This window comes from Spermophilus citellus (assembly GCF_964194105.1).
Source record: "Spermophilus citellus genome assembly, chromosome: 4".
Classification (NCBI taxonomy): domain Eukaryota; kingdom Metazoa; phylum Chordata; class Mammalia; order Rodentia; family Sciuridae; genus Spermophilus; species Spermophilus citellus.
Genome location: NC_138185.1, coordinates 11,954,492 through 11,979,135, shown reverse-complemented (window position 1 = coordinate 11,979,135; position 24,644 = coordinate 11,954,492). Strand labels below are relative to the sequence as shown.

The 24,644-nt window shown below is 44.5% G+C and overlaps 1 protein-coding gene across 1 annotated transcript; it reads left to right on the top strand.

Moving 5' to 3' along the window:
- Positions 1-18,574: 18,574 nt before the first annotated feature.
- CBLN4 (cerebellin 4 precursor) lies at positions 18,575-24,301 on the top strand. Its single transcript, XM_081290252.1, has 3 exons — positions 18,575-19,105; positions 22,089-22,205; positions 23,777-24,301. Exons 1-3 carry the CDS (start codon positions 18,815-18,817, stop codon positions 23,972-23,974), a joined length of 606 nt encoding a protein of 201 aa, XP_081146378.1. The 5' UTR covers positions 18,575-18,814; the 3' UTR covers positions 23,975-24,301.
- Positions 24,302-24,644: the final 343 nt, after the last annotated feature.

Sequence of the window (24,644 nt, the reverse complement as noted above, 5' to 3'; positions counted from 1 at the left end):
GATCCCCAGGAGTCTAGCCAGCCACTGGACGTAAGTGGATGACCCAGTCTCTTTCCATAGGGAAAGCACAGCGTTTTGTCTTGACCTGTGTCACGGGGCCTCGGCCAGCACCATCAGCAGCAGCGCTACAGTGCTGTGTCCCTCAGCACAGCCGCTGGCCTAGCACCATGTTAGATCACTTCACAGTGGGGAAGGCGTGGCCAGGGTTCCCAGTCCTATCATGTTGTGCAGGCCTCCACCCCCCCCCCTCCCCGACAGCCAACCTGTCAGAGCCACGCAGTGGCCTTCATGGCTGACACTCTGAGCCCTTTATTTGTGTTGAGTACCTCATTTCATCCTCAGGGTAGGTACTATTGTTATCCCCATTTTACAGAAGGAGAAACTAAGTGCAAAGAGGTTGAGAACATAAGGAGTTTTCCTCCATTCCCAGTGCATCTGGCCACTGTGCCGAGTTGTCGTGTTGAAACTCGTCAGTATCAACATTTACCCAAGACAAAGGGGAGGCAAGGTCTCCACGTGGCTTGGGCACTGTGGGAAGGACAGATCTTAAACATGAAGGTGACTGCATTTCTCTAAACTCAGAATATTAACAATAAATGATAACCTAGCACTGCATACAGGACTCTTTCCCTTAAGTTGGATTGAAACTACCAGAGCTCAGTTGCAAACCTTCAATGTCACGTTTTTATACAATCCTCTTGACAACTGGGCCAGGAGGTCCCTTCTGCACTTTCTGTGGTTTACTTTGTTCTGATGGGAGAGTCTGTGCTGAGAAACCACAGAAGTTGTTACCAAAAGCAATAAGAAGTAAAAGATAATTATGCATTTCTACTAAATCTCTGTGATCCATATTTTATTAGTTGCTAGATTGCACAAATCAGAGCAAGAGTGATTACGAGGAGGTCTCTCATATTTTGAGGCCTCAACTTTTAACTTGTCAGTCAGTCTTGGAAAGCTGTCAATGGTCATCTCAGTATGGATTGTAAATATGGATTGTATAGATTTTAAGTGTCTTAATGAAGTGGCAGAACTGTGCTCTGATCAAATTTCATGCCATATTTGATCTTCCAATCATAAAATACTTTCAATTTCTTTAAATGTGTTAGGGAAAGTTATTGTGGGGGAAAAATAGTCCCAAGAAATGTCTAGAACTTTCCACCTAACTTCACATTTCTGTTATTCTTTATTAAGAGGTGAAATCTACAGAATGCTTAAGTTTGACAGGACCCCATACAGGTTACTGATGAAGAAGCCGAGCCTCAGAGATGTGGTGAGTTTCCCAAGTCTCAGTCACAGAACCTCATTTGTTCACTGATTCATTTGCTCATTCAGAAACATTATTTTACTCTACATATCAGGCACTTGCACTGTGTCTTAGGGATCAATATTCAGCAAAACAGATGTGACCCCTGAATTAACAGGAATAGCTGATTAGTACAGGAAAATGAAGATGTAAACAAATAATCAAAACATATGGAATTCATGTGATAAGATCTGATTTAAAAGTATAGGGCTAACATATATGTGGACATGACATTCCAGGACAAAGAAAGGCACTTGAGCTGAATTCTAGAGCTCGATGTCCAATGTGGAGCCTCTAGTCACACGTGGCTATTAAAATGTATTAAAGTGAAATAAAACTTGGAATTCAGTTCCTCAGTTACACTGGCTGCATTTCCACCTGCATTCCATCTGTGGCCACCGGCTGTGGTGTCAGCTGAGGCTGGTCCAGAATATGCCCATCACCACAGAAGGTTCTGGGGGACAGTGGTGCTCCAGAAGAATGGAGGTGAGGCAAGCGATGGTTCTTCTGAGATGAGGGACTATTTCACGTGAAGTTCTGCAGTGACAAGGAGCATGGTCCCCTCAGGCACCCCAGGGAAAGACAGAAGGGCTGTGGAGAGGCAGGCAGGCACCTGACCTATAGGGCCTGTGGAGGAGGGGTGGGGGGCTTCCCTCCAAGAGCAGAAGGAGCTGCTGTCTGCACTGGGGAGAGGCATGGGAGCTTTGGGTTTTCCTTTGTGGACCATGAAAGGAACTCTGGGCAGAAGGCAAGAGTGGAGAGTATGCTGTGGCATCTCATAGTTGCCGAATAAATAAAAGTCAAGCACCGACTAAATGCTTGAACGAATGGGAGCTCTAAAGAGAATTACATGGCAGCGAATGAATCACGTCACGTTGTTTCAATCAACACTATCATCTTGTTATTATTTGTTCACTGTTTATTATGAGTCTGCCATAATGAAAATGTGGAACACCGTGTCCCTTGTAGAGTTGGGGCTTGGCTACTTTATGAAGGTGAACAACCAGTTATTAAAAAGTAAGTTGGGTTCTTTTAATGATGGCAGAAGTCTCAATTCTCCTTTGAGGTACTCTTTGTTTATATCTTGAAAAACAGCTGACTGTATTGTCTTATTGCAAAGATGAAGAATAAGCTCTGAGCCATTTTTGGGAATGAAGGTTTGGACCTCAATTCCATAGGTATTGCAACTTGTAGGCTTGTGAGGTGTTTGAGCAACATGCATGAGACCTGGGGGCATCCTCAGAGGACATTGATTGAGAATTTTCTTATTTGACCCCTTTTCTTGTGGTTAAAGATAATTGAAACATTTCCCATGAAATTGTATATCCTTGACCAAGACTGGGTGGCAGATGAGGATGAAAGGCCTCCTGCATAAAGTTCACATGAGGGAGGAGGAAGTTTGAAATTGTGATCTTGCCCTACCCCTAGCCTGAGCACCATTAGAGAGCAGGGCTTTTGGGGGGACAGTGTGTGGATGATTCTAAAACTCTTTTTGATCCCATGTCTTGGAGAAAACAGCTCTATGTGTTCAAACAGAAAGGACAGGACACAGCTGACCCCACCGTTGAAGATCAACCACAGTGGCCAAAGCAGCAGGAAATAGGCCAGTGTGTCACAATGAAGCAGAGGCTCTTGGGTGGCAGGTGCCATGGGCTGGGGCTTTGGTTCTTCAGTGTACAGCTGAGGACACTCCCTGTACAAATATCTTGGTCACTGGATGCACACGTGGAACTGGATGAAGCCTCCTGGGATTCCTGCACACCTTATGGACGGACCTCCAAGGGAGAGAGGGAGAAGACTAAGCTTCTTTTGAATCTTGGCTTGTGGGAATTTGATATTAAATAATACATAGCCTTGGGACTAGAGGTAATAGAGGCATTTGTAAAGCATGCTGCAATTTATGAAATCATTTGTACATTATTTATACAACCCGCACAACAATGCAATGAAACCAGAGTGAGAGATTAGAATTCCATTCTCGGTGTGTGAACATGGTGCTTCTCCCGTGATGGGCAGGAGATACAGATGTGAATAAAATGGCTGCAGGGCATTTGTGGGCTAGCCAGAAAGATGCAAAGTCAACCTGATCCAGAGTCAAAAAGTGCTGAGTGCACGCAGTTCTCTCCTCGTCTTTGGAGGAGGAGAGAGAATCAAAGAAATTAGCAAGTGAAGTCCAGCCTAATAAGGATCCTTTAGGCCAACATTCAGGACTCAAAAGCACGTTCTGAGAACTCGGTGACTACTGAGCTCAGTTAGCTACTCCATCCCTGGGTTTGGTCCAGAACCCCTTGTTGAAAACTCCTCTCCCAATAGACCAGATCCACTCCCCATGGCCACATGACTCCTGTTCCCGAGTCAGCATTGTGCTTCAGGATCCTCCTGCTATGACCTTAACTTCCCTTGCAAAGGTCATGTTGCCCTTCTCACCCTGGCAGGGTTCTTCAAGCTGCCTTGGGTCCCATCTCTCCTGACACGGTGCTGGCATCTGTCACTCTCAGGTCTAAAGTCAATGTCCCAAGAAAACTCCTCCTACCTGCTCATTCCCCTGCCCCTCCTTGCAGGCAGAGGCCTGCAAATGTTTAACTTAGGACTCAAAAGACATTTACACTATGGCTCAGGACATTTACTGTCATGCAGATTTATACTCATGCAATATGCTGTAGCATACAACAGGCCAAAGAACCAAATGATTCTCCCTTATGGGATTTACAGTCTGAGTGACAAGTTCCTGTATGTATTAATTAAGTCATCCATTCATTCAACAACAACAACAAAAATTGAATTCCTACTATATACTAGGTGCTGTGCAGAGAATGGAAATTATAATTCTGAGCAAGATAGATATGATCACAGATCACATGGAGTTTACAAACTATCAGAAAAGACAAGACACTGATTAGGGTAACTGTGACAACTATCAAGAAGTCAGACTCGATGGTCTGAGAGGTGAGGGCCTCCCAGGGCGGGAGACAGTTATGGACCTTCGGTGGAAATGGTCACGGGGGAAAGTGAAGGGCCATGTTTAGCGTCCGTGGCTGGAAGGAACCAGGGGTGCGCTGAGGTGGGGAGGTGGGAGACAGACAGCAGAGGACAGGCAGGACTATGGGTTGGACGGGGCATGGGCAGCTGATGAGACATGTGCATCAGGAGCATGGTGTGGTTAGATTTGAGATATAAACTCAGCTGGTCCTGCAAGGAGAGTGAAGGAGACAGCGGCCGCCTTCAGGGGGAGCAGACAGAAAACGCTTTGCTTCTCCCAGGGACAATGTTGGAAGCAAGACCAGAAGCTAGAGTGGCAGTGGAGGCATCAGAATTCTGGAGAGTTCTACGGGGTCACCGAGGAAGACGCCTGCCTCCCGCTCCCAGATAAGGCAAGTAGGTCCGTGTTCTGTTTCTGCCCAACTTTCATCTTAGAATTAGGAACCGACTTGCAGAAATATTATACCAAGGCTTTATTTATTCAGAAAGTTATACTTTCAGAACTTTTCTGACCAAAGAGAAATAAAAGAACGGGGACTTGAAGCACTTAAGAGGAAGGGGATGTTCAAGGCCATGAAGCAAGTATTGAAAACCCAGGAAAGGGAATCAGGAGGGGAAACTGAAAGAGCAAGAACGCTTTGTGACGCTCTTCTCTTCCGCGTTTCATCTATCAAACAGGACCCCCCACCCCGGGACAGCAGAGAAATGACTCCTGTAGACCCTCTTTGTGAAGATGCTTCCAACCATTTCTTTTTGGAAAACGCTGCCTCATGGAAGTGCACAGCCAAGGACGAGCCCGTGTTGGCTCTTCCAGGATGTGCTGCACACGCACCCTCGCACACATGCAGATCCAACGGTTTGTATAGAATCGAGAATAACTCCTGTGTGTGTGTATGTGTTTCCTGTTCGATGTGACAGTGTTTCCATAGCAATGCAAACTTGGGTGTGGGAGAGGATGTTTTGATGGGGCTTTGGCAAGTCACAGACAACCATTAATTGCATATGAGTCTGACTTCTTTGGCACTGAGTTTCATAAAGGAATCTCTGGAGAGACTGGATTGGTAATTTTAGGGATGAAATCTTTAGGTCCCGTATACATCTGTAATGGGGACACAACCTGCCCCCCCTCAATCCTTGTGGCTTAGCTTTGTCTCTGTGCCTGCCCAGCCTAGAGCACAGAAGCACTGGAGCTGCAGGCAGTAAGGATCTGCTCTGCTCCTTCAGTCGACAACTGAGGACAGGAAGGGCCGTGCTGGGCTTGCTGTTCTTTGCACTGCACCATTTTAGTGGTTTTTTGTTAAGGGCATTTGATACCAGCCCACTTGGTCTAAAGTCCCACTTAGTTGCCTGAAAGGTCACTTTGAACCTTCAGAGTTTTTTTCATGTCACTGTGTGGGGTCAGGTTGACTTCTTTATTACTACTTTCTGGTAAGCTTACTCAAGGCATGCTCTTGATTAGAGATGAGGATATTAAGAGAGTAGGCAAATGTTCATCTTACTGATCAATCTTACCAAATGCAAAAACTCACTTGCTCCCATATTCTCTCATTGTTTTCTGTTCAAAGCAAAGACCCCCTATTACTCCAGATGTTTTTGTTGCAGTGGGAAGAAATACAACTTGAAGCATTCCAAGTGTAAACAGGCTGTTTGGGCTTCATTTTGGCAAAGTTCAGAGGCTTCATGTAGGAGTGGGCAAAGACATTTTAGGAAGTTTCATCTAATCTGTTTCTTAGCTATCTTTTTTTATAGCTATATTGCTGATAAGGAAAATCACCACCCACTGGCCTCAACTTATGCTGTCCCTAGTGTCTGACCCTAAAGGTGATGATAGAGTTTGTTCTTTTTTTTTACCTCCAAATATAAAAACCTGATCAAACAAGTCAGACTGGTTTTTCTTGGGTGGCCTGCTCATCTCTGGGTCAACCACGATGGCTAAGAGGATGGGGCATTGTTATTGGCTAGGCCAGGCTCCCAAGCCCATTCCTGGAACCAGGAGGAGAGTGTTATGACTAGCATTGTCCCTGTCAATCATTAGACTCAAGTGGACTGAGAAAAGCTTTCCACTGGAAAGACATGTCCTTTCAAGCAAAACAGAATGTCCACTGTGCTGAACAGTCTCAACTAGATCCTAGGAGTTCTCCTCCATCTTCAGAATGAGAAGATACCTATACCAGCTGAACAGTAAAATTGCCAAGGAAGCTTAGGGCTGATGTCCTCAGTATGTGATGCAGGGTATCTGGGCTTAGAGTATTTGTAATGCTCCCTTGCTCATCCTGAGAAGGAGTCTACTTTGGGAAGCACAAGTGGGCATAGTTCTAGGAGAATGTGAAATAAATAGTAAATTGGGCTAAGTGTCCTTTCATAATGCTATATTTATTTGCACTCCAATTCTTCAGAAATCATAGTCTTTAGTAGATATTGTCTGATTCTCCCTATGTTGATGGAGAGACAGGAGAGAAGGAGAATTGAGGAAGAAACCAGAATGCAGTCTTAAGAAGTGTACACAGAAGGGCGAGGGAAGGATGGGTAGTGGGGATGTGCATGAACTCCCACTTTAGGTGCTGAAAATGTCTTGAACCCTTTTTTTCCCAGTCTCCTCCACAGCTGTAGCTTAGCAGAAGGTCCTACCTATGAGATGCACCATCCTAAGACTGGGTTTGTGACACTAAACAACAAGGCCTGTGGTTGATTGGAGTAGTAAAACCAGGTGATGACACCATCTTCTGAGATGGATGGTGCCACCTGAGGCTGGAGATCTCGTGTGATTCCAAACATTTTGATGAGCTAGATGGGTTTGACCAGAAGGGTATGGGCAGCAATGGTGATTTGCTATTCACATATGTTACTTTTCATTCAGACCTTCTTGGTCCCCTACAATTTTCTAGTTAAACTATTAGGTAACTGAGTCATGGTAAAATGTACAGCTCATATGGGATATAGGAAAGTTACTAAAAATAAGTTCAAGTCTCCAAGGGGGTGTAAATGGGCAGTCACGTTCTGGGTAGCCCCCACAAATTTTTGAACTAGTTACTAACATCTGATAGTGGAGCTTTCACCAAAATATCTGAATTAATCTTCCTACAGAAAAGTCAACTATCTGATATTACGAGGTTCACATTGTATAAGGTTTAGCAGCACCTGCCTGCAGGAGGTGAGGTGCAGATTCTCCATCTGTTCAGTTACTTTCTCTTGGTTTCACCCATTTATGATCCCTTATTGGCCTCACTACCCATTTGGACTCTTATTTCCAAATACTAAAAGCTGACTCTGACAAAACTCAACAAAAAAGAAAGTCTAATATGGTATATTGTTTGTCATTCAGTAGGCTCTTGGCCAGCTGAAATAGCTCAAAGCCAACCTGTGGTTCACAGAATCTCTTCGAGGGTTGAGGAGCTGGGTTTAGGTGATGCAGTGAGGAAATGACACTCAGCTCATGCCATCACCCTGGGACCACCCCTACAGGAGGGTTTGGCCACCTTCACTAGAAGGGGTTCTGTGAAGTCTTGGATCCCTCTGAGACTTCTAATCTAATCTCCGAGGTGGGCGTGCCAGATTTGCAGAGCTTGGATCATGTGCTTGCCCCCTAACTCAAGGGAAGCTGGGACATGAGTATCTGGACTGGAAGCTTTGCTGGTAGGAGACAGCTCTGCTTTATAAGGAGGAAGAATCCCCAGTCATAAGAAGGGGTTCTGACATTGGACAACCAAAAGTACAATAAGCACGCCACAGGCCTGAAGGCATTTGAGTCTGCTAACCTCACTTGGTCCTAATTAAATATTGGCTGAATGGCACAGAAGACAAGGATCTTTAGGAGAAAATAACAGGAATGAGGGTAGAAAAGAAAAAGCAAATTAGAAGAAAAATGAGAGATAATGAAAGAGCCAAAGAGGCTAAAATAAAAAATGACTCATGCCTTAAAATGCTTTCACTGTAAAGCCTCGTCCATCTATTTCCTCAATCATTTTTCTTTTTTCCCTCTATTTTTACTTATGAGGACTTTACAAAACTCATGCAAAGCCCTATGAAATTCATTTTTTTTTTGTGGGCAGGAAATATTGGACCTAGACCAGAAGTGGTTCAACTCAATCTCCAAAACACCAGCTGCCTAAATGATGAGTTGGTCCATCCAAGATGAGTTATTTAGCCAACAGACAGATGGCCAAGAAAGCCAAGTTAGTTGGTATATTGTTTGTCATTCAGTAGGCTCTTGGCCAGCTGAAATAGCTCAAAGCCAATTGATGCAGAAGCCATAGCCCACCATCTTGGATTTGCTTCTAAAACCTACAGATACCCAATTAGCAACAAAAAAACAAAGCAGGGCAGGTTTTGCTTCACTGAGCCCATAGCCTAGTGAAGAAGAGCTGCTGTCATAACCCCAGTGGTAAATAAGAGAGTGGCTGAGCAGGTAGCTTGGCCAAAACTGAGATACTCATCACACAGCACGAAGAATGTGAGAACCAGGAAAAGCTGTGGAAATGCGGGTCCTGGGAAGAAAAGGGATACTCACTGTAATTTTTCCTCTCCAAAACATGTTAAATTTCCAAGTAAATTGTTCATCATCAATAATTAGTAAGAATTAGAGAAAACATAAGTTAATTTTTGAAACTATTTGGTGTTATAATTTGGAAATATACTCTGAAACTGTAGCCAAAGTTAGAATTTGGGCCACAGCACTTTATTCATTACTTCAACAAACATTTACTCTATGTGCCAAGAACCGTTCTTGGGAATCATTTATGGAGAGCAAAAATCAGCCCATTTCTCCCCTCATGGACCTTATGATGCCATTAGATTATAGTTAAGTCAAATAAGAGGACAAACGAATGTGGCATTGCCTCTCTGGCAAGTAGGATGGCGAAAGCCATCTGAAGTTATGCGAAGATCATCTGGCCGTCTCTCTACACATTCAATATTTTACATGTTTTAATATATACGTGTGTATGTGTATTACATATATTTATGCTTCATATTGGTTTATGATCAAAATTTCTTTTTTTTTCTTCTTAATTCTTTTTTTTTGATTTCAGTTTTCTTTTTTTTTTAATTGGTTGTTCACAACATTACAAAGCTCTTGACATATCATATTTCATACATTAGATTGAAGTGGGTTATGAACTCCCAATTTTACCCCAAATGCAGATTGCAGAATCACGTCGGTTACACATCCACAATTTTACATAATGCCCTATTAGTAACTGTTGTATTCTGCTACCTTTCCTATCCCTTACTATCCCCCCTCCCCTTCCCTCACATCTTCTCTCTCTACCCCATCTACTGTAATTCATTTCTCTCCTTGTTTATTTTCCCATTCCCCTCACAACCTCTTATATGTAATTTTGTATAGCAATGAGGGTCTCCCTTCATTTCCATGCAATTTCCCTTTTCTCTCTCTTTCCCTCCCATCTCATGTCTCTGTTTAAAGTTAATCTTTTCTTCCTGCTCTTCCTCCCTACTCTGTTCATAGTTGCTCTCATTATATCAAAGAAGACATTTGGTATTTGTTTTTTAGGGATTGGCTAGCTTCACTAAGCATAATCTGCTCGAGTGCCATCCATTTCCCTGCAAATTCCATTTTTTAGTGCTGCGTAATATTCCATGGTGTATAAATGCCACATTTTTTTATATCTATTCATCTATCGAAGGGCATCTGGGTTGGTTCCACAGTCTAGCTATTGTGAATTGTGCTGCTATGAACATCGATGTGGCAGTATCCCTGTAGCATGCTCTTTTAAGGTCTTCAGGGAATAGTCCGAGAAGGGCATTAGCAGGGTCAAATGGTGGTTCCATTCCCAGCTTTCCCAGGAATCTCCAAAGTGCTTTCCAAATTGGCCACACCAATTTGCAGTCCCACCAGCAATGTACAAGTGTACCCTTTCCTCCACATCCTCGCCAGCACTTGTTGTTGTTTGACTTCATAGTGGCTGCCAATCTTATTGGAGTGAGATGGTATCTTAGGGTGGTTTTGATTTGCATTTCTCTGACTGCTAGAGATGGTGAGCATTTTTTCATGTACTTGTTGATTGATTGTATATCCTCCTCTGAGAAGTGTCTGTTCAGGTCCTTGGCCCATTTGTTGATTGGGTTATTTGTTATCTTATTGTCTAATTTTTTGAGTTCTTTGTATACTCTGTATATTAGGGCTCTATCTGAAGTGTGAGGAGTAAAAATTTGTTCCCAGGATGTGGGCTCCTTATTTACCTCTCTTATTGTTTCTCTTGCTGAGAAAAAACTTTTTAGTTTAAGTAAGTCCCATTTGTTGATTCTTGTTATTAACTGTTGTGCTATGGGTGTCCTATTAAGGAATTTGGAGCCCGACCCCACAATATGTAGATCGGAGCCAACTTTTTCTTCTATCAGACGCAGTCTCTGATTTGATATCAAGCTCCTTGATCCATTTTGAGTTAACTTTTGTGCATGGCGAGAGAAAGGGATTCAGTTTCATTTTGTTGCATATGGATTTCCAGTTTTCCCAGCACCATTTGTTGAAGATGCTATCCTTCCTCCATTGCATGCTTTTAGCCCCTTTATCAAATATAAGATAGTTATGATCAAAATTTCTTATGATTAAAATTTCTTGGTTCAAAGCTTGTCTCCTTCCTGTGCCAAAAGTTTTAGTTCTAGCATGCCCAGCACTGATGTTGACAATTTCAAGAATACACTCAGGTTCTCAGGTTTGGTGTCATCAATTGACAAACAAATAAATTAAAAATACATAAATAAAAAATCTGCACATTCTAGAAGCCCTTTGCATTTTTGTTTGCACTTTTCTTGTGAGATCTAAAGTAAAGGTTTTGGGGCATAAATATGGGTGTCCTGAGGGTCAAGTTCATCACTGTTGCCCACCCGCTGAGTACTGTATGCTGCAGCTTTGCAGACACTTTATGTCCTCATCTACAAAAGATCTGCCTCTCTTTCAAGTGGTGGCAATTAAGTGGGAGAAGTCATCAGCAGGGAGGTTCCCCCAAACAAAACAACAACAACAAAAAAACAAAACCAGCAGCAGAGTGTCATCATCTTCAAGGTTAGACCTGGAAGTGAGTGCACAAGAGAAAAGTTGCCTAGAGTTGAACTCACCCTTGAAAGTCCTTCAGAAATTGTCCCCATAATGGCTGCCACGCTGGCTCTCAGGGAGCCCACTGGAGCCAGTTTTTCTTCAGAGTAGAAACAGATTGCTGTTTCTTCAGCTGAATGCCAGATCAAGTGGTTGGCTTGCTTTTCATGGCCATGTTGTAGGGAAACGCTTCTCTCTGAACACTAGACTTGCACACAGTGGTGCACCATAATTATGACTGAGAGGCTTTCTGTGGCAGGCTCACAGCATACAGGAGCTCACTGAATGCAATGGTGAGGACAGTTACCTGTTGGATAGAAGCTGTTTCCCTTCCTTTCCCCTAAACACATATTGTTAAAGTCAGGAGAATTAATCTCCTGTGACTCTCCAGCTGCCAGATCAGTGGTGGACTACCAGATTCTATGATGCCTGTGTCTGGTGCTAGGTGCCCCTGTGGATTTAACCACTGCCGTATTTTCTCCCATGCCTGCCTGATTTTCTGGATTTTCTGGATCCATCTGTTGCTGTGATGAGTGTTTCTGCTCTTGACTATGTATAATTTCTACCTGGAGAATCCATCTACTTTTCTCAATGCTTCTTTCAGATGAGACCCACTGATTAAGAGAGTAGGGAAGAAAGAAAGAGAAAGAAAATTAAACCTTTTATCCATCCCTGCAGGGAGTTCACAAATCCGCTTGATGCCTTAGCTTCATTCAGCAGCTTCAGCTATGCAGAATTACAGGCATTCATGCGCTGGGCTTAGGTTTTTGTCTGGGTGTCTAAGCTTTGATTCTCTCTCGCACTTGGGCACACTTCATTCTCCCCCATTATTGTGTCTGGGAGATTAAGTTGTGGCCATTGTTTGCCAAAAGTTAATAGGCCTTGATCCTGGGTACTGTGCTCTGATGCTCACTTTTAGTTATTAGTGGATTCCACAAATTAATGATAGTAATTTCTGCATCAAATTGGCACCTTCTGTGTGCAGGGCACTGTGTTTAGTGCTCTGCTTACAGTTCCCCATTCAATGCTCTTGGCAAGCCAGATGATTGGTTTTTTTTGATTGTTGTTTTCTTGACTGAAGGAGTGTTTGTAACTTGCACCATGGTCACAGGCTAGTAGGAAGAAGAGCTGGCCCTAAGTACTCTGTCCTCAACTCTGGGCTAATCAGCCTGATTTCATATGGCAGATGAGTTTCACAGAGATAGCCACAAAGTCAAACTTCTGACTCATCCAGTGCTGGTTAATAAAACAGATCTCCAGTTCATGGCCAGAACATCATCTCAGAGCACCCTGAACAGTAATTAGCTTCCCAGATCTCACAAGTAGCTGTTGGTCTGGACCCCACATTCAGTCCCTCCTGTCTCTGCAGTGGAAACTAAGGTTGGCCAGGCTGGTATCACATACAGGTGCTGAGCTAAGGCTTGCCTGGATGCCAACACGTTACATAACAGCTGAAATGAATCTGAAATATAACCAGACATTTCAGTACTATTCCCAAGTTTTATCATTTTCAATGTCTTTTTTCTTAATTGTATAATATGAGGCTTTATATGTCTGAGCATCTTCCTAAACACTGACTGAATGATCTTATATTGATGAGTTGGATCAATATAACCAAAGAAGGGAATTTCTGTTCAACCAGCACCACTCCTGAGAAAGAATGCTCTCCAAACTTTATGGAATTTGAATTATGGAGAAAAATGCTAATGTAATAGATTGCTACTGGATGATTTTTCCAGAAACTCTTTCCTTTATTTGTAAAATTATTTTAAATATGCATCACAATGTGATGAATGGTCGCTGTGGCCATCCAAATAATAAACATCTGAAGTGAAATTAATGTTTCCTTGTATTCCATTCCTCTAAATTTGACAATTTGCTGCCTAGCTTTTCATATTCCTCCTCTTTTATTGGAATATAGACATTTGTACATGTTTGCAGGGAATTAAGATGTAATCCCATAATACAGATCAGTCTCTATCTTATTCTTCCCCCCTCCTCCACATATTATGAATGCCATGGATGAAGAACTGGTCCTCTCCCCAACCTGCCCCAGTTTCCTATACCCCTTGCTCTGGGAAATCAATTACATGATGTCCATCTGTTTCTCCAGTCTGTATGGTTGATTCATGTGGAGCATCTGGACCCTGATGGGGCAACAAGCCTTTTCTTTAGAATTCTAGGACATCTTCTGGGTGAATGGGTCTGTGTGTGTGAAATTTGGGAATGTTAGCTGCTGTTTTGCATCATGTGGGCTTCAAAGAAGGGAGAATGCAGAGAGCAAAAGCATAATGCAGATGCATCCTGGAAAGGGCAGGGTGAGGGAGGGAGAGAGAGGAAGAGAGATGAGCAAGACAGTAATCTGGGTGATCCCCAAAGTTTCCTTATCATCCCCAGGTTCAGCTCTGCCCTTCCCTTGGATTCTATGGGAGGAGACCCTTCCAACAAATTCTCTTTATGTTTCATTGTGCTTCCATTCTTAATAACAAAGGATAGACTATACCTTTCACACTCCCCCAAATTTCTGGAAGAATTTACTTTTCCTGTCATATACATATATCATAGTGGTTTATATTATATCGTTACATTTAATGCATTTTCCTTATGAGAAACAAGAGCAATAGTAAGCTACTTTATTCAGTCAATATTTATTATTTGTTCTTTCTCTTACTCTCTGCTAAATTCTGTGTTGATAATCCCCAGTTAAAAATACAACAAAAAATAGAACCTGGAAAGCACAACAAAAAAATCATCAACTTTTTTTTTAAGTGGTGTATGATGACTAGGGTAAGCAAAGTGTATTATGGGAAGGGCAAAAGGCAGTTGCTACTGGATCTATGTGCAACTTTGATCAAGAAATCTTACTGCTCCTTGAGGTCTCAGCCATGGAGCCTGTTGGTAAATGTAATGAGGGGAAGAAACGATGTAGAGGAACTGTCTCCAACAATTTTTAAATTCTAGAAACAACTAAAGAGATTTTAAACCATCATTTAATTTCCCCCACAGTGCCGTCTTTATAAAAGTCCGCAATTTGACTGTCTCTGAAAGGAGCCCTGAAGTTTTCCTCAGTAGCTGGTCACTTCCCAGTGCTCCCATGTAGGTTTTCCTCCTTAAGAGACTTTTCCTCCTTAAGCCGCTCATTCTCCCTTGAAGAAGAGCATTTGCTTGGGGAGAGCTGTCCCTGTAGGAGGGAAGGGTGATTTGAAGAGGTGAAGACTCAAAGCCCTTTGCTGGCCCTGGTGTGAGCCTCACTGCTTGCTCTCCAGTCCCCACCATTTCCCGCCACCAAGTCCATGCCACTAACCTGCACTGTCTCTCCACGGGGTGAGGTGGAGTCTTCTTTCATTCAGCTCCAAGCCAGGCCTTGAGCTGAATGGCCGGGTGTCTGTCTTTGCTTTCTGAGATGTTTTCTTCAGGAGAAAATTGCTCATGGACGCTGACTGCCTTGGCCTTGCTGGAAACTCGGCTTCTCTGAGGGTTGCTGGACAGCAGTTCCCTGATGCTGGAGGAGCTCACCCCGCAAGATCAGTTCAGATTCTCATTTACTTTGAGACTGAGCCCAACAGCGGCGAGGTGACATGCATTCTTGTCTTACCTCTAAGGCCTAGCAAAAAGAAAAAAAAAACATCCTTGGACATCAAATACAATCTGTGAACCTCAGAACAGGGAGACATTTGGGTCACAGAGTTTCTCTAATAGCACATTTTTAACTGGAAAAGGGGGGGACGCCAGATTTTTGCTATGGCTGGAGAGAATCTTGGACTTGATCCTTTTTTCCTTTCTTCCAAGGAGGCTGGAGCAGGAGTAGTGGGTCAGGAGCGGGTGATGACTTCTTTCCCAAAGCGTTCAGGGTTGGATTTCCTCATTCTTCTTTCAGGACATGCACGGACTTCTGTGGTATGATTTCAGGAATGCTGCTCCAGGGAGGATTCTGGATGACAAGGAGCAGGAAGGTTACTAAAACTAGTTGAAGTGAAAGGGGTTTATTGAAAGGATAGAAAAGGATCTAAGGAGATCTGAGGTTAGAAGAAAGATTGCTGGATTTCTTGTGAGTAGGAGTTCAGGGCTAGAAGCCAAGGATAATTCATGTCCTTGATCCTTTATCTCTCCAAAGTGCTCAGTGTCCAGTCTGGGTGTTGGCCTTGTGGTGTGGTCAGTCTTCCCTTTTATTTCAGCACACTTCTCTGCTTGGGCTTCCAGGTGACTCCTCAGTGGCAGTCTCCCAGTTTGGGAGACCACAGATCTGGCTTCCTTAGCACCCACTGTCTCCTGGAAGCAACTGGGCATCTCATTCAGATGCCAGAGAGAGAACATCTGGCAGCCCCAACTCATCCAGCCAAGTCAGGCCACGAAAGTCATGGACGTCTGGTACAAATGAATCGGCAGCCCTGGAACCCAGAGGCTGTCCCTGTTCAGTCAACTGAAAGGAGAAAAGAACAGGACTCCATGATTCACAGTATCAGAGAGCTTCTCCTAGCGGAAGACCACAGATGATACCATGTTCCTCATCTTGAGATTACCTTGAATAGCAGAACACCCTCCAGTAGAGGAAAGAAGACTTTCTTCCCAAATGGCCAGGAGGGTTTGAATTTAAATCTTACTGAGATTCACTTAAAGTAGCTTATACAACAAGATGAATGACTAATAAATTACATTTCATTTGAATGTATTCAGTCATTCCTTACTCAATTATTGAGGCCTTATTATGATCACGGTTAGCGTTAGGGGCTACAAATGAAAACTTTCAGTAAGGGAAAGAGGAGAGAAGAAAGAGATTGAAAAAAAATCTGAGTTCTTGGAGAAAGGAAATGCCTAGAGGATAAAAGGATGCAGAGAGAATATATTGGGGTTGATGGAAAAGACAGCTTATTGCATATTTAACAATCCTATAGTCAACAGAGCGTTTTCTTAAACTCCTCCCAGCTGGACATCAAACAGCCCAAGGCTTGGCTTAGTAACTAAATATCTGTCTTGAATAGGGAAGGCAGAGTGCTTGCCCCTACAGGAGGAAAAAGAGGAACCAAATTCGATTCAGCACCTGCTCTCAAGACAGCATCAAATGAAAAGACAATTTCAGATGTCATCCAGGAAGCCTGTGGTGAAAGCTGAAAGGGAGTTACAAAGTGCAGAAAGGGGTCAGGTGGGAAGCTGTGCGAGTCTAGGGTGGGCATCAGTGATGGGCAGATGATGGCCATCTTCAAAAGGCACCAACCAGTTTACCTGTTTGGTTCCAACTTAGATTGGTGACATTTAGCATTGTAACAAATAGCATGGTAACTGCCACTCAAAACTGACACTGTCCCACTGGAACAGAATCTGGAGGCCCTGTGGTGCCAGGTATCAAATCAATAGTTGCAAGATTCTAGGGAGATGGGAACCAGGGGATGACCAGCTTGCAGGAGTATCTTCAATTTTAACAATTGGAATTGTGGCATAGTGCTTATGACCCAAACCTGGCCTCAGAAAGGACCTTATTAGGGTACAAGACTGGAGATCCAGGTCTGGCTTCTGTTTGGATGGGCCTGAATGCCATGATAAGGAGAATGTTTACTAGGAACTGAGTGGAGAGTGATCCACCCCAGGGACAATGACTCAACACACATCTCTTCAACTGATAAGTGGTCAATACATTTCAAGGAGCTCCACCTGGCTGATGTTGTGGATGGGGATGCTGTTTTGACTTGGTGCCTTCCCTCTGGCATCTGGAAGTCCGGGAATTTGGTACTGAGAGCCATGTCCCCAAATCTCATAGACCTGGAAAGTGGAAGAGACTCTTAGTGCAGTTACACCCTCTCAAAGACAGTGACTTGGTCAAGTTCACATTGTCCATCACAGACAGAGACAAGCTTCTACTTCTTCTTGGTGGCTGCGGAAGAGGAAGATAACGCTTGCCAATCAGAGGCCAAGATGGCAGTGGGGTGGCATAGGGAGAAGGGAGGCACATCAAGACGGGAGAAAGTTGCTGTGTTTATTTTCTTCGATTTTTAAAAGGGGTACAGTTTCTGAAGACTTGTTCTGGCTGAGTTGCCTTCCTTTCACTTTTTCTGGCCTTGCTAGGGCTGGATTAGCGGTGCAAGTGGAGAGGCGCGCGCCCCTGCGGCTTCGGAGGCGCATCTTCCCTGAGCGGAAGGAAGGGATCTGGCACCTCCTCCTAGCCGCCCCCACGGGCCGCGGTCTGTCCCCAGGCTTTCCTGAGTTCGCCAGGCCCGAGGGCTCTGCAGGACGGAATTCCGGCCAGGCGCGGTGGGGGCACGGGTGGGTCCCCGTGTTCCGGGCAGCGCGCCCGTGAATCCGCCGCGCGGCCCATCCATCTCCGCAACCCTGCTGGCGGCGCCGCGCTCGGTTCGGAGGGCGCTTAGAGACGCAGTGCCACGCTGGGGAGGGCGAGAGGAGTTACAGCCCCCCTCGCGGGCCCAGACTGAGGAGGGGACGAGCCGGCGCCGAGCTGGGGAAGCGCGGGGCTGTGGGCGCCTCTCTCTGGGCACACACCTTCAGCGCCGCGCGATCTTGGGGGGCAGGTGGCCTCAGACCTTGTCAACCAGCAGTGTTGTGAGTCCCGCTTGCTACCGGGTACGTTAAACGTCAGGCAGGAGCTGCTTAGCTGGGGTCGCCGGACGCCTTTTGCTCCTTTCCCCCGGAGCCGGCGGGTCGAGCTTTAAGCCAACCCCAGCTGGACGCTGTGCTCCTATAAATAGCGCGCGGGTGCCCGCTTCGCTTCGCGCTCTCCCGGTTGCGGGAGGAGAGAAAGTTGTGCACAGGGACTGGGGAAGGGAGACCCCGCCAGCCCAGCTGCCCTGCACCTTGGAACTGATCCCGGGAAATTGTGCTTTCAGTGCGGTCTCGCCGCTGCCTACCTACGTCGGAGTGACTCCAGGCTTCGGGGAATTTTTGACCAAGGGAAAGCGAGAATCGCCAGCATCCTGGCTGCGAACACAGGCTCGCGTTCTTCTCAGCCCAGGAAACACCTCCAGCCTCTGTAATTCGCCCCTGCGCAAGCTAGACTCACACAGGACCTACACTGCACCGCTTGGCACCCGCCGCTCTTGCGGCTTCTCTGAGTCCCCGCCGTCTTTCCTGCTCCGTGGTTCATCTGGGGGTGCTTGGGTTGGAGCTAAAATTTATTTATTTATTTTTCTATTGAGGTGTGATTGTGAGAGCTTGGCGACTTTTAGATGTGGAAGAAGAATAAGGGTGGGTGCAGGGGCCCCAGGCAGGGCTGATTCTTGGGCGGAGGAGGGTAGGTAGGGGTTCTGCATGAGCTCCTTAAAGGACAAAGGTAACAACAGAGCCAGCGAGAGAGCTCAAGGGGAGACTTTGACTTCAGCCCACAGAATTGGTGGAAGTGTGCGCGCCGCCGCCGTCGTTCCTGCAGCGCTGTCCATCTAGCCACTGGCATCTTTCGGAGCTCCGGGATCCCAGGGTAGGAGGCGACGCCGGCGAGCAGAAGCGCCAGCCGGCTGCCGCTGCCCACGCCGCTCACCATGGGCTCCGCGCGCCGGGGGCTGTCCGTGGTGCCGGCCGTTCTGCTGGCCCTCACGCTGCCAGGGCTGCCCGTCTGGGCGCAGAACGACACCGAGCCCATCGTCCTGGAGGGCAAGTGTCTGGTTGTGTGCGACTCGAACCCAGCCACGGACTCCAAGGGCTCCTCTTCTTCCCCTCTGGGGATATCGGTCCGGGCGGCCAACTCCAAGGTGGCCTTTTCAGCCGTGCGGAGCACCAACCACGAGCCATCGGAGATGAGCAACAAAACGCGCATCATTTACTTCGATCAGGTTAGACCCCAAGGGATTCGGGGCACCCGGAGTCGGGTGGGCGGTTGAGTGAGTAATCTCAAGGCATCTCAGATAGGGGCTGCCTGGTGGCCTAAGCTCCTCTGATTGGGATGTGGGGATTTATTTAGACACCCGCCTTCCCAAATATGTCGGAGCCCGAAACTTCTGATGTGACACCCCCCGGCCCACCCCTGGCCCTCATTCCTTCTTGGTCTCTAACAGAGGCTGCAGCGCGGTGGGGGAGAGGCTTGGGAGCGCAGAGGCCGGCCCCTAGAGCACAGGACAAGTTTAACAGCAACAGGTCAGCGGGAGCCCGGGGAATCTGGTCCCTGGACACGGGGATCTCTTGGGCAGAGCTTTGCCCCTTGGCTCTGGCTGACTGCGCTGCGTGTGTGGCACAAGCTGTTCTGTGATGCCCTCTCGGATCGGATAAACGTTTGACTTGTTTCTCCAGGTGGAGAAGCTTCTCCCCCAAGAGAGATCCGGGTCTCCACACCCTGTGTAGAGATCCGGCAGGTGGCCGCAGAGGACGGCTGGGGTGGGGGTGGGGTGTTCAGATCTCACTTCTCAGTTGAGAGGCTGAGGTCCTCTTTCACGATCTGGGCGCAGCTGTGGCTGCTTAGAGTAGGCTACACGCCCTTCCTGCTGACCAGAGAAAAGTTGCTCAGGAAGGAGGAAAAGGAATGGGGAATCCGCACGGATCCCCCAGGGAAGCGCTGGGGAGATGGTTCCCGCTTCCTGGGCTTCAGTCCTTTCAGAGAACTGCAAATCACTGGGCAAAGACAGACAGTGAGGTGCAAGGCAAGGGATGGAGGCGGGACTCCTGAACGCTGGGTCTTCTGTTTTGTTTTGCCGCTTGGTGCTCTGCGGTTTGGCAGTGATGAGAAACCCCAGGATATCAGCTTAGCTGGAGCAAAGAGTCCTAAGGAAGAAAACTGACTCCAGAGTTTTCATTTTAACCCGAAGGGTACCCAGACTCTCTTAAAATTCCAAAGTTACACTTCATGGTCGTATGCAAAGCACTGTGTGCTGGAGCACAGGTTAAACAGTGCTGCAGGATGTGCCAGGAAAGGATGAGGTGACATTTGTGGTCCCTACTCAATTTTCCTAAGTAATGCCTTCTACAGCTGGTCAAAGACAGAGTATGTCTCTCTGGGGAATTACTGTGGAATAGCCATAATTTGTAACTAATTAAGTAGCCCTTTGGGCGTTTTGGTGCTGTATTTTCCAGTGTGATGGAAATAAAGTGGAGCACCATTGCTGGTTTGAATTTTGATGCATTAATTAAATGTTGGAATACTGTGGGCATCCTGCTACCCTCTGAATGGAGTGTGCTTTTCAATGACCTTCCTGTCAATTAGAAGAGGAGAAGGGGTTGCTCTTCTGTGCAGGGAGCCACGCATCTTGGAGACAACAAGACTCATTTAGTTATAAATTTGATGTGCCTGGATAGTCCAATTACCATGTAGAGTCAACACCCTGCTTTACGTGTAGTCAACACTAATCTGCTATTTCCATTATTTGCTAATGAATTATTCTACTTATATCTGAGCCAGGAAGTCCCTCCTAAGCACCTGAAATTATTTTAAATGTGTTTGAAAAAAAAATTCTTTGTGCAGCCTCTGTTGGGGATTATTGCACAGCAGGTGACTTGTTGAAAGATCATCCATCATCAGGTCAGAGAAAAGAAATTTGATGCTTTCTGGGAAGAAGGTGGAATTGCAATAAAATCACACAGCTACATGTATGTTAAGGCAGGCGTTGAGCCTGGTACACCTGCCTGACGGTCATGGCACTGTTGCTCATAGCCAGTAGTGCATTTTTAGGAAATTATGCAAGAGGCATGAAAATGTATTAATTTTGACAAGAAGGCAGCCTTTAAAAGAGATTGTAGCATATTGCCACTGATACTTAGAGAGTGTATCTTTATAGGGATTTCTGATTTTTTTTGAATGCCACTTACAGATTTATGTCTTGGAGAGACATGAAGAAACCCTTGTTATTTTACTGCCCCCCTTCTCGTAGGAAGCGACTGACCTATGTGGCATTGCAAACCTAGCTTATGAGGTCACTTATGGAAATTCAGAGTTAATGTTCTAACCAGAAGAACCATGCTGAACATCCTGGGCTACAAAGCCTACTGCTGCCCTCTTCAAAACAGAGCCTTGTTCCACTTTTCATTTTTCTTTTTTTTGGGGGACATTAAATAAAGAGCAGATGATTGATAGGAGGATAAGGTGTGACACTGAGAGGAACACAGAAAGGCCACCTATCTCACTGTGCCTCATTCACTCTCTATTCTTTGGCACCCGAGAAGGGCTGACTCATTGCCAAAATATTATAATTCAGGTTTAGACGGCACCGACATGAAAAATAAAATGGCCATGGATCTTAGGAGAGCTCCAGTAGAGGCTCAGGGAAGGACCAGGCATTCATATCACTTTGTGCACCAACCGTTCAGTGTCAAGGATTATGTCACACAGAGGAAGCGTACCCATGGCTCTGTGTGATATGTCCAGGGATGACTGCGGAGAGACCATGGATGTCGATTGGCTGGCTTGGCAACGTCATTTCTGGATATTGCAAAGACTTGTGGATGGTGGTAATGTACCTCCATAGCAGATGCCCTTTATCTGATTCTCAGAGCAAAGTTAATACTTTAAGCCCTCATATGTTTCTCAGATGTTTTCAGAACCATTGAACCCTGCTAGAAATTGAGGCACGAATACAAAACATTTACTTTATTTTTTTTTTCCTGTACTGTTTAAAAGAAAGAGGAGCCTTCCAATACACAAGTGTGTGGTCCAAGTCTCTTAAGAGGAAAGATGTTTTATGCTCTGTGGTTACTGAAGTTAGTTTTTGAGGAAAGAGGAGGGAGGGAAGGAAGGAAAGATAAAAGGCAGGAAGGGAGGAAGGAAATATATTTTCCTTATAGTAAAAAGTATTATAATAATTTACTGTTATTTATTATTTTTGTTTGTAGATCCTAGTTAATGTGGGTAATTTTTTCACATTGGAGTCTGTCTTTGTAGCGCCAAGGAAAGGAATTTACAGTTTCAGTTTTCACGTAATTAAAGTCTACCAGAGCCAAACAATCCAGGTATGTGTTCTGACCCATTCTCTCTGTCTCCCTAAACAACTGTGTTTATCTCTAGTGGGTTATGTTTTTAAGTATTTATTCAAAGATGTGTTTTCATCATAAAAATAAACAGCCATATTTATAGTTTGTTTTTTAAAACACTTCATTTCCAATTTTCTTCTTTATATACAATGCCTATTGAGGCATGTAACAAAAAGCACGTAGAAAAGCAAAGCTATTACCTAACTGATATCCAAACATTTAAAAAATATGGTTTGGTAAAAATTTAGTGACACAAATCTCTTTCTAAGATCTTGATTTCATTTGGTGCATGTAAAAATTATTTGAACTTGTAATGAAAAAACTTATAAAACCAGCAGAGCTTTGCAAGTTCATTTTAAGTAAATAAAACAAATTTGTTCTCGTTTAAAAAATTATGAGATACAGTTAACTATCCACATAAACTTGTGGAAGACAGCAATTAGATATTCTTTTTAAATGAAATGTTGCACTTACGCTTTAGTTTACCCTGTTACTTTGGTGGTAGTGAATTCTTATCAGTTGCAGGTACATGATTGACAGTAGGCCTGTGTTGTTCTAGATAATGGGCTTGCCCTCCCACTCAAAAACAGCAATGGAGCTATTTTCCTGTGATATTGAAATATGCTAATGACAAATAACAAGAACATATTTTAATGGAATTCTAGGGTAACATTTTATCTTATGCTTGATAGTTATTTAATCTATTATGACCAGGGGAATGGTAGATTACACTCCATCTACTTATCCTGCCTAGAGAATGGCTAACTTGGTCAGTCTCAGATTTAATTCACTTAATATTACTTCTAAACTAAAAAGGAGTGACTCTCTAGTAAGCAAATTTACTTTCATGGGAAAACTTTTTCCAAGCTCCAATATTTAGAAATCTATGTAATGTTTGACACACAATCAAAATCACAGTATGGGGGAAAAAAGTTAATACAAGTCTGAATCCATTCTTTTGCTAATTATCCATCATTAAGCTTTCTTTTAGTGACAGTGGTGATTATTTTTAGCCCACTTTTCTTATGAGGGAAAATAGAAGAAGAAAACACTCACTCACAGGCACACTCATGTGCACGCACTCTGTTATTTCAAATGATTTTCAGAGCTGTGCAGGTTGTAGTTGGTGGAAACCTGCAAAGGAATTAGTAGACTCTGGCTGCATCTGGTCTATCAGGTCCAAGAGCACTGAGCAGCTCCAAGCCCCGCCCTCTTCATCCCAGAGGGTCTGTGGAGGGTAAGGACAGGAGTAACCTTAGTGGGCATGCTGAGAAGCCCATGTTCACAGGACTTCCACAAGGTTGCTCTCTGGGTGGTATTGTGTGTGTGTGTGTGTGTGTGTGTGTGTGTGTGTGTGTGTGTGTAGGAATGTAAGGAAATTTCTGTGGGAGAAATTAAAAAAAAAATCAACTCAGTAGATACATAATCTGACCCCACAGTCGACTAATTTGAAAGAGGGGGGATATGTTTCCTGGATATTTCACAGTGGGTCATCTCATCCCCTCTTAACTTTAAAGAGAGCTCCGTAGTGATTTTGTTTTTCCTCATAGGTGAACTTGATGTTAAATGGAAAACCAGTAATATCTGCATTTGCTGGGGACAAAGATGTCACTCGCGAAGCTGCCACGAATGGAGTCCTGCTCTACCTGGACAAAGAGGACAAGGTTTACCTAAAACTGGAGAAAGGTAACTTGGTTGGAGGCTGGCAGTATTCCACGTTCTCCGGCTTCCTGGTGTTCCCCCTATAGAATCTGACTTCTCTGTTTATCCAGGTGAGGGGCAGCCCACCCCTGAGTTATTGGAAGATCATTTTTCATCCCTGGATTCATGTCTTTTATTGGTTTCTCATGGGTGAATATGGATTCTCTTTAAGGATTCTAGACCTGTCCGAACCAACACAAAATTTCAGATTATTTTCATGTGTGTGTGTGTTTGAGTATATTTGGATCGGAACTCAAAGCAGATCATGCTTATCTATGCTCACCTGTAACAGTCAAAAGCTGTCTCAAGGTTTGTTCTGAATTTAATTTCCTGGAATTACTGAATTTGTTGCAGATGCGAATTTTTATTTATTTATTTTTAAAGACTGGCAACTGGGTCTAGGAATTAGAACACTCTAAAAGTTCTGGCTTCAGTCAATGGTTCATGTGATGCTGCCAAAGAACTGTACTCTGTGTGGATATATTGATTATGCTTTTTTTTTTATTCCTTTGGAATTCGTTTGTTCTGTTTTCTTAAGGAAACTGGGAATGGGTTTTAGTGACTGGTTTTGTGTTTTTTCCACAAAGAAGGTAATAGATGGCTTGCCTGGAAACTTACCTTGGCTATGAGATCACCTGTATGGCTTCCTTCAATGAGAAAAGAGAGAAAAGAAAAAAGAAAAGAAAGAGAAAAGAATGCTTCATAATTGTATTTTAA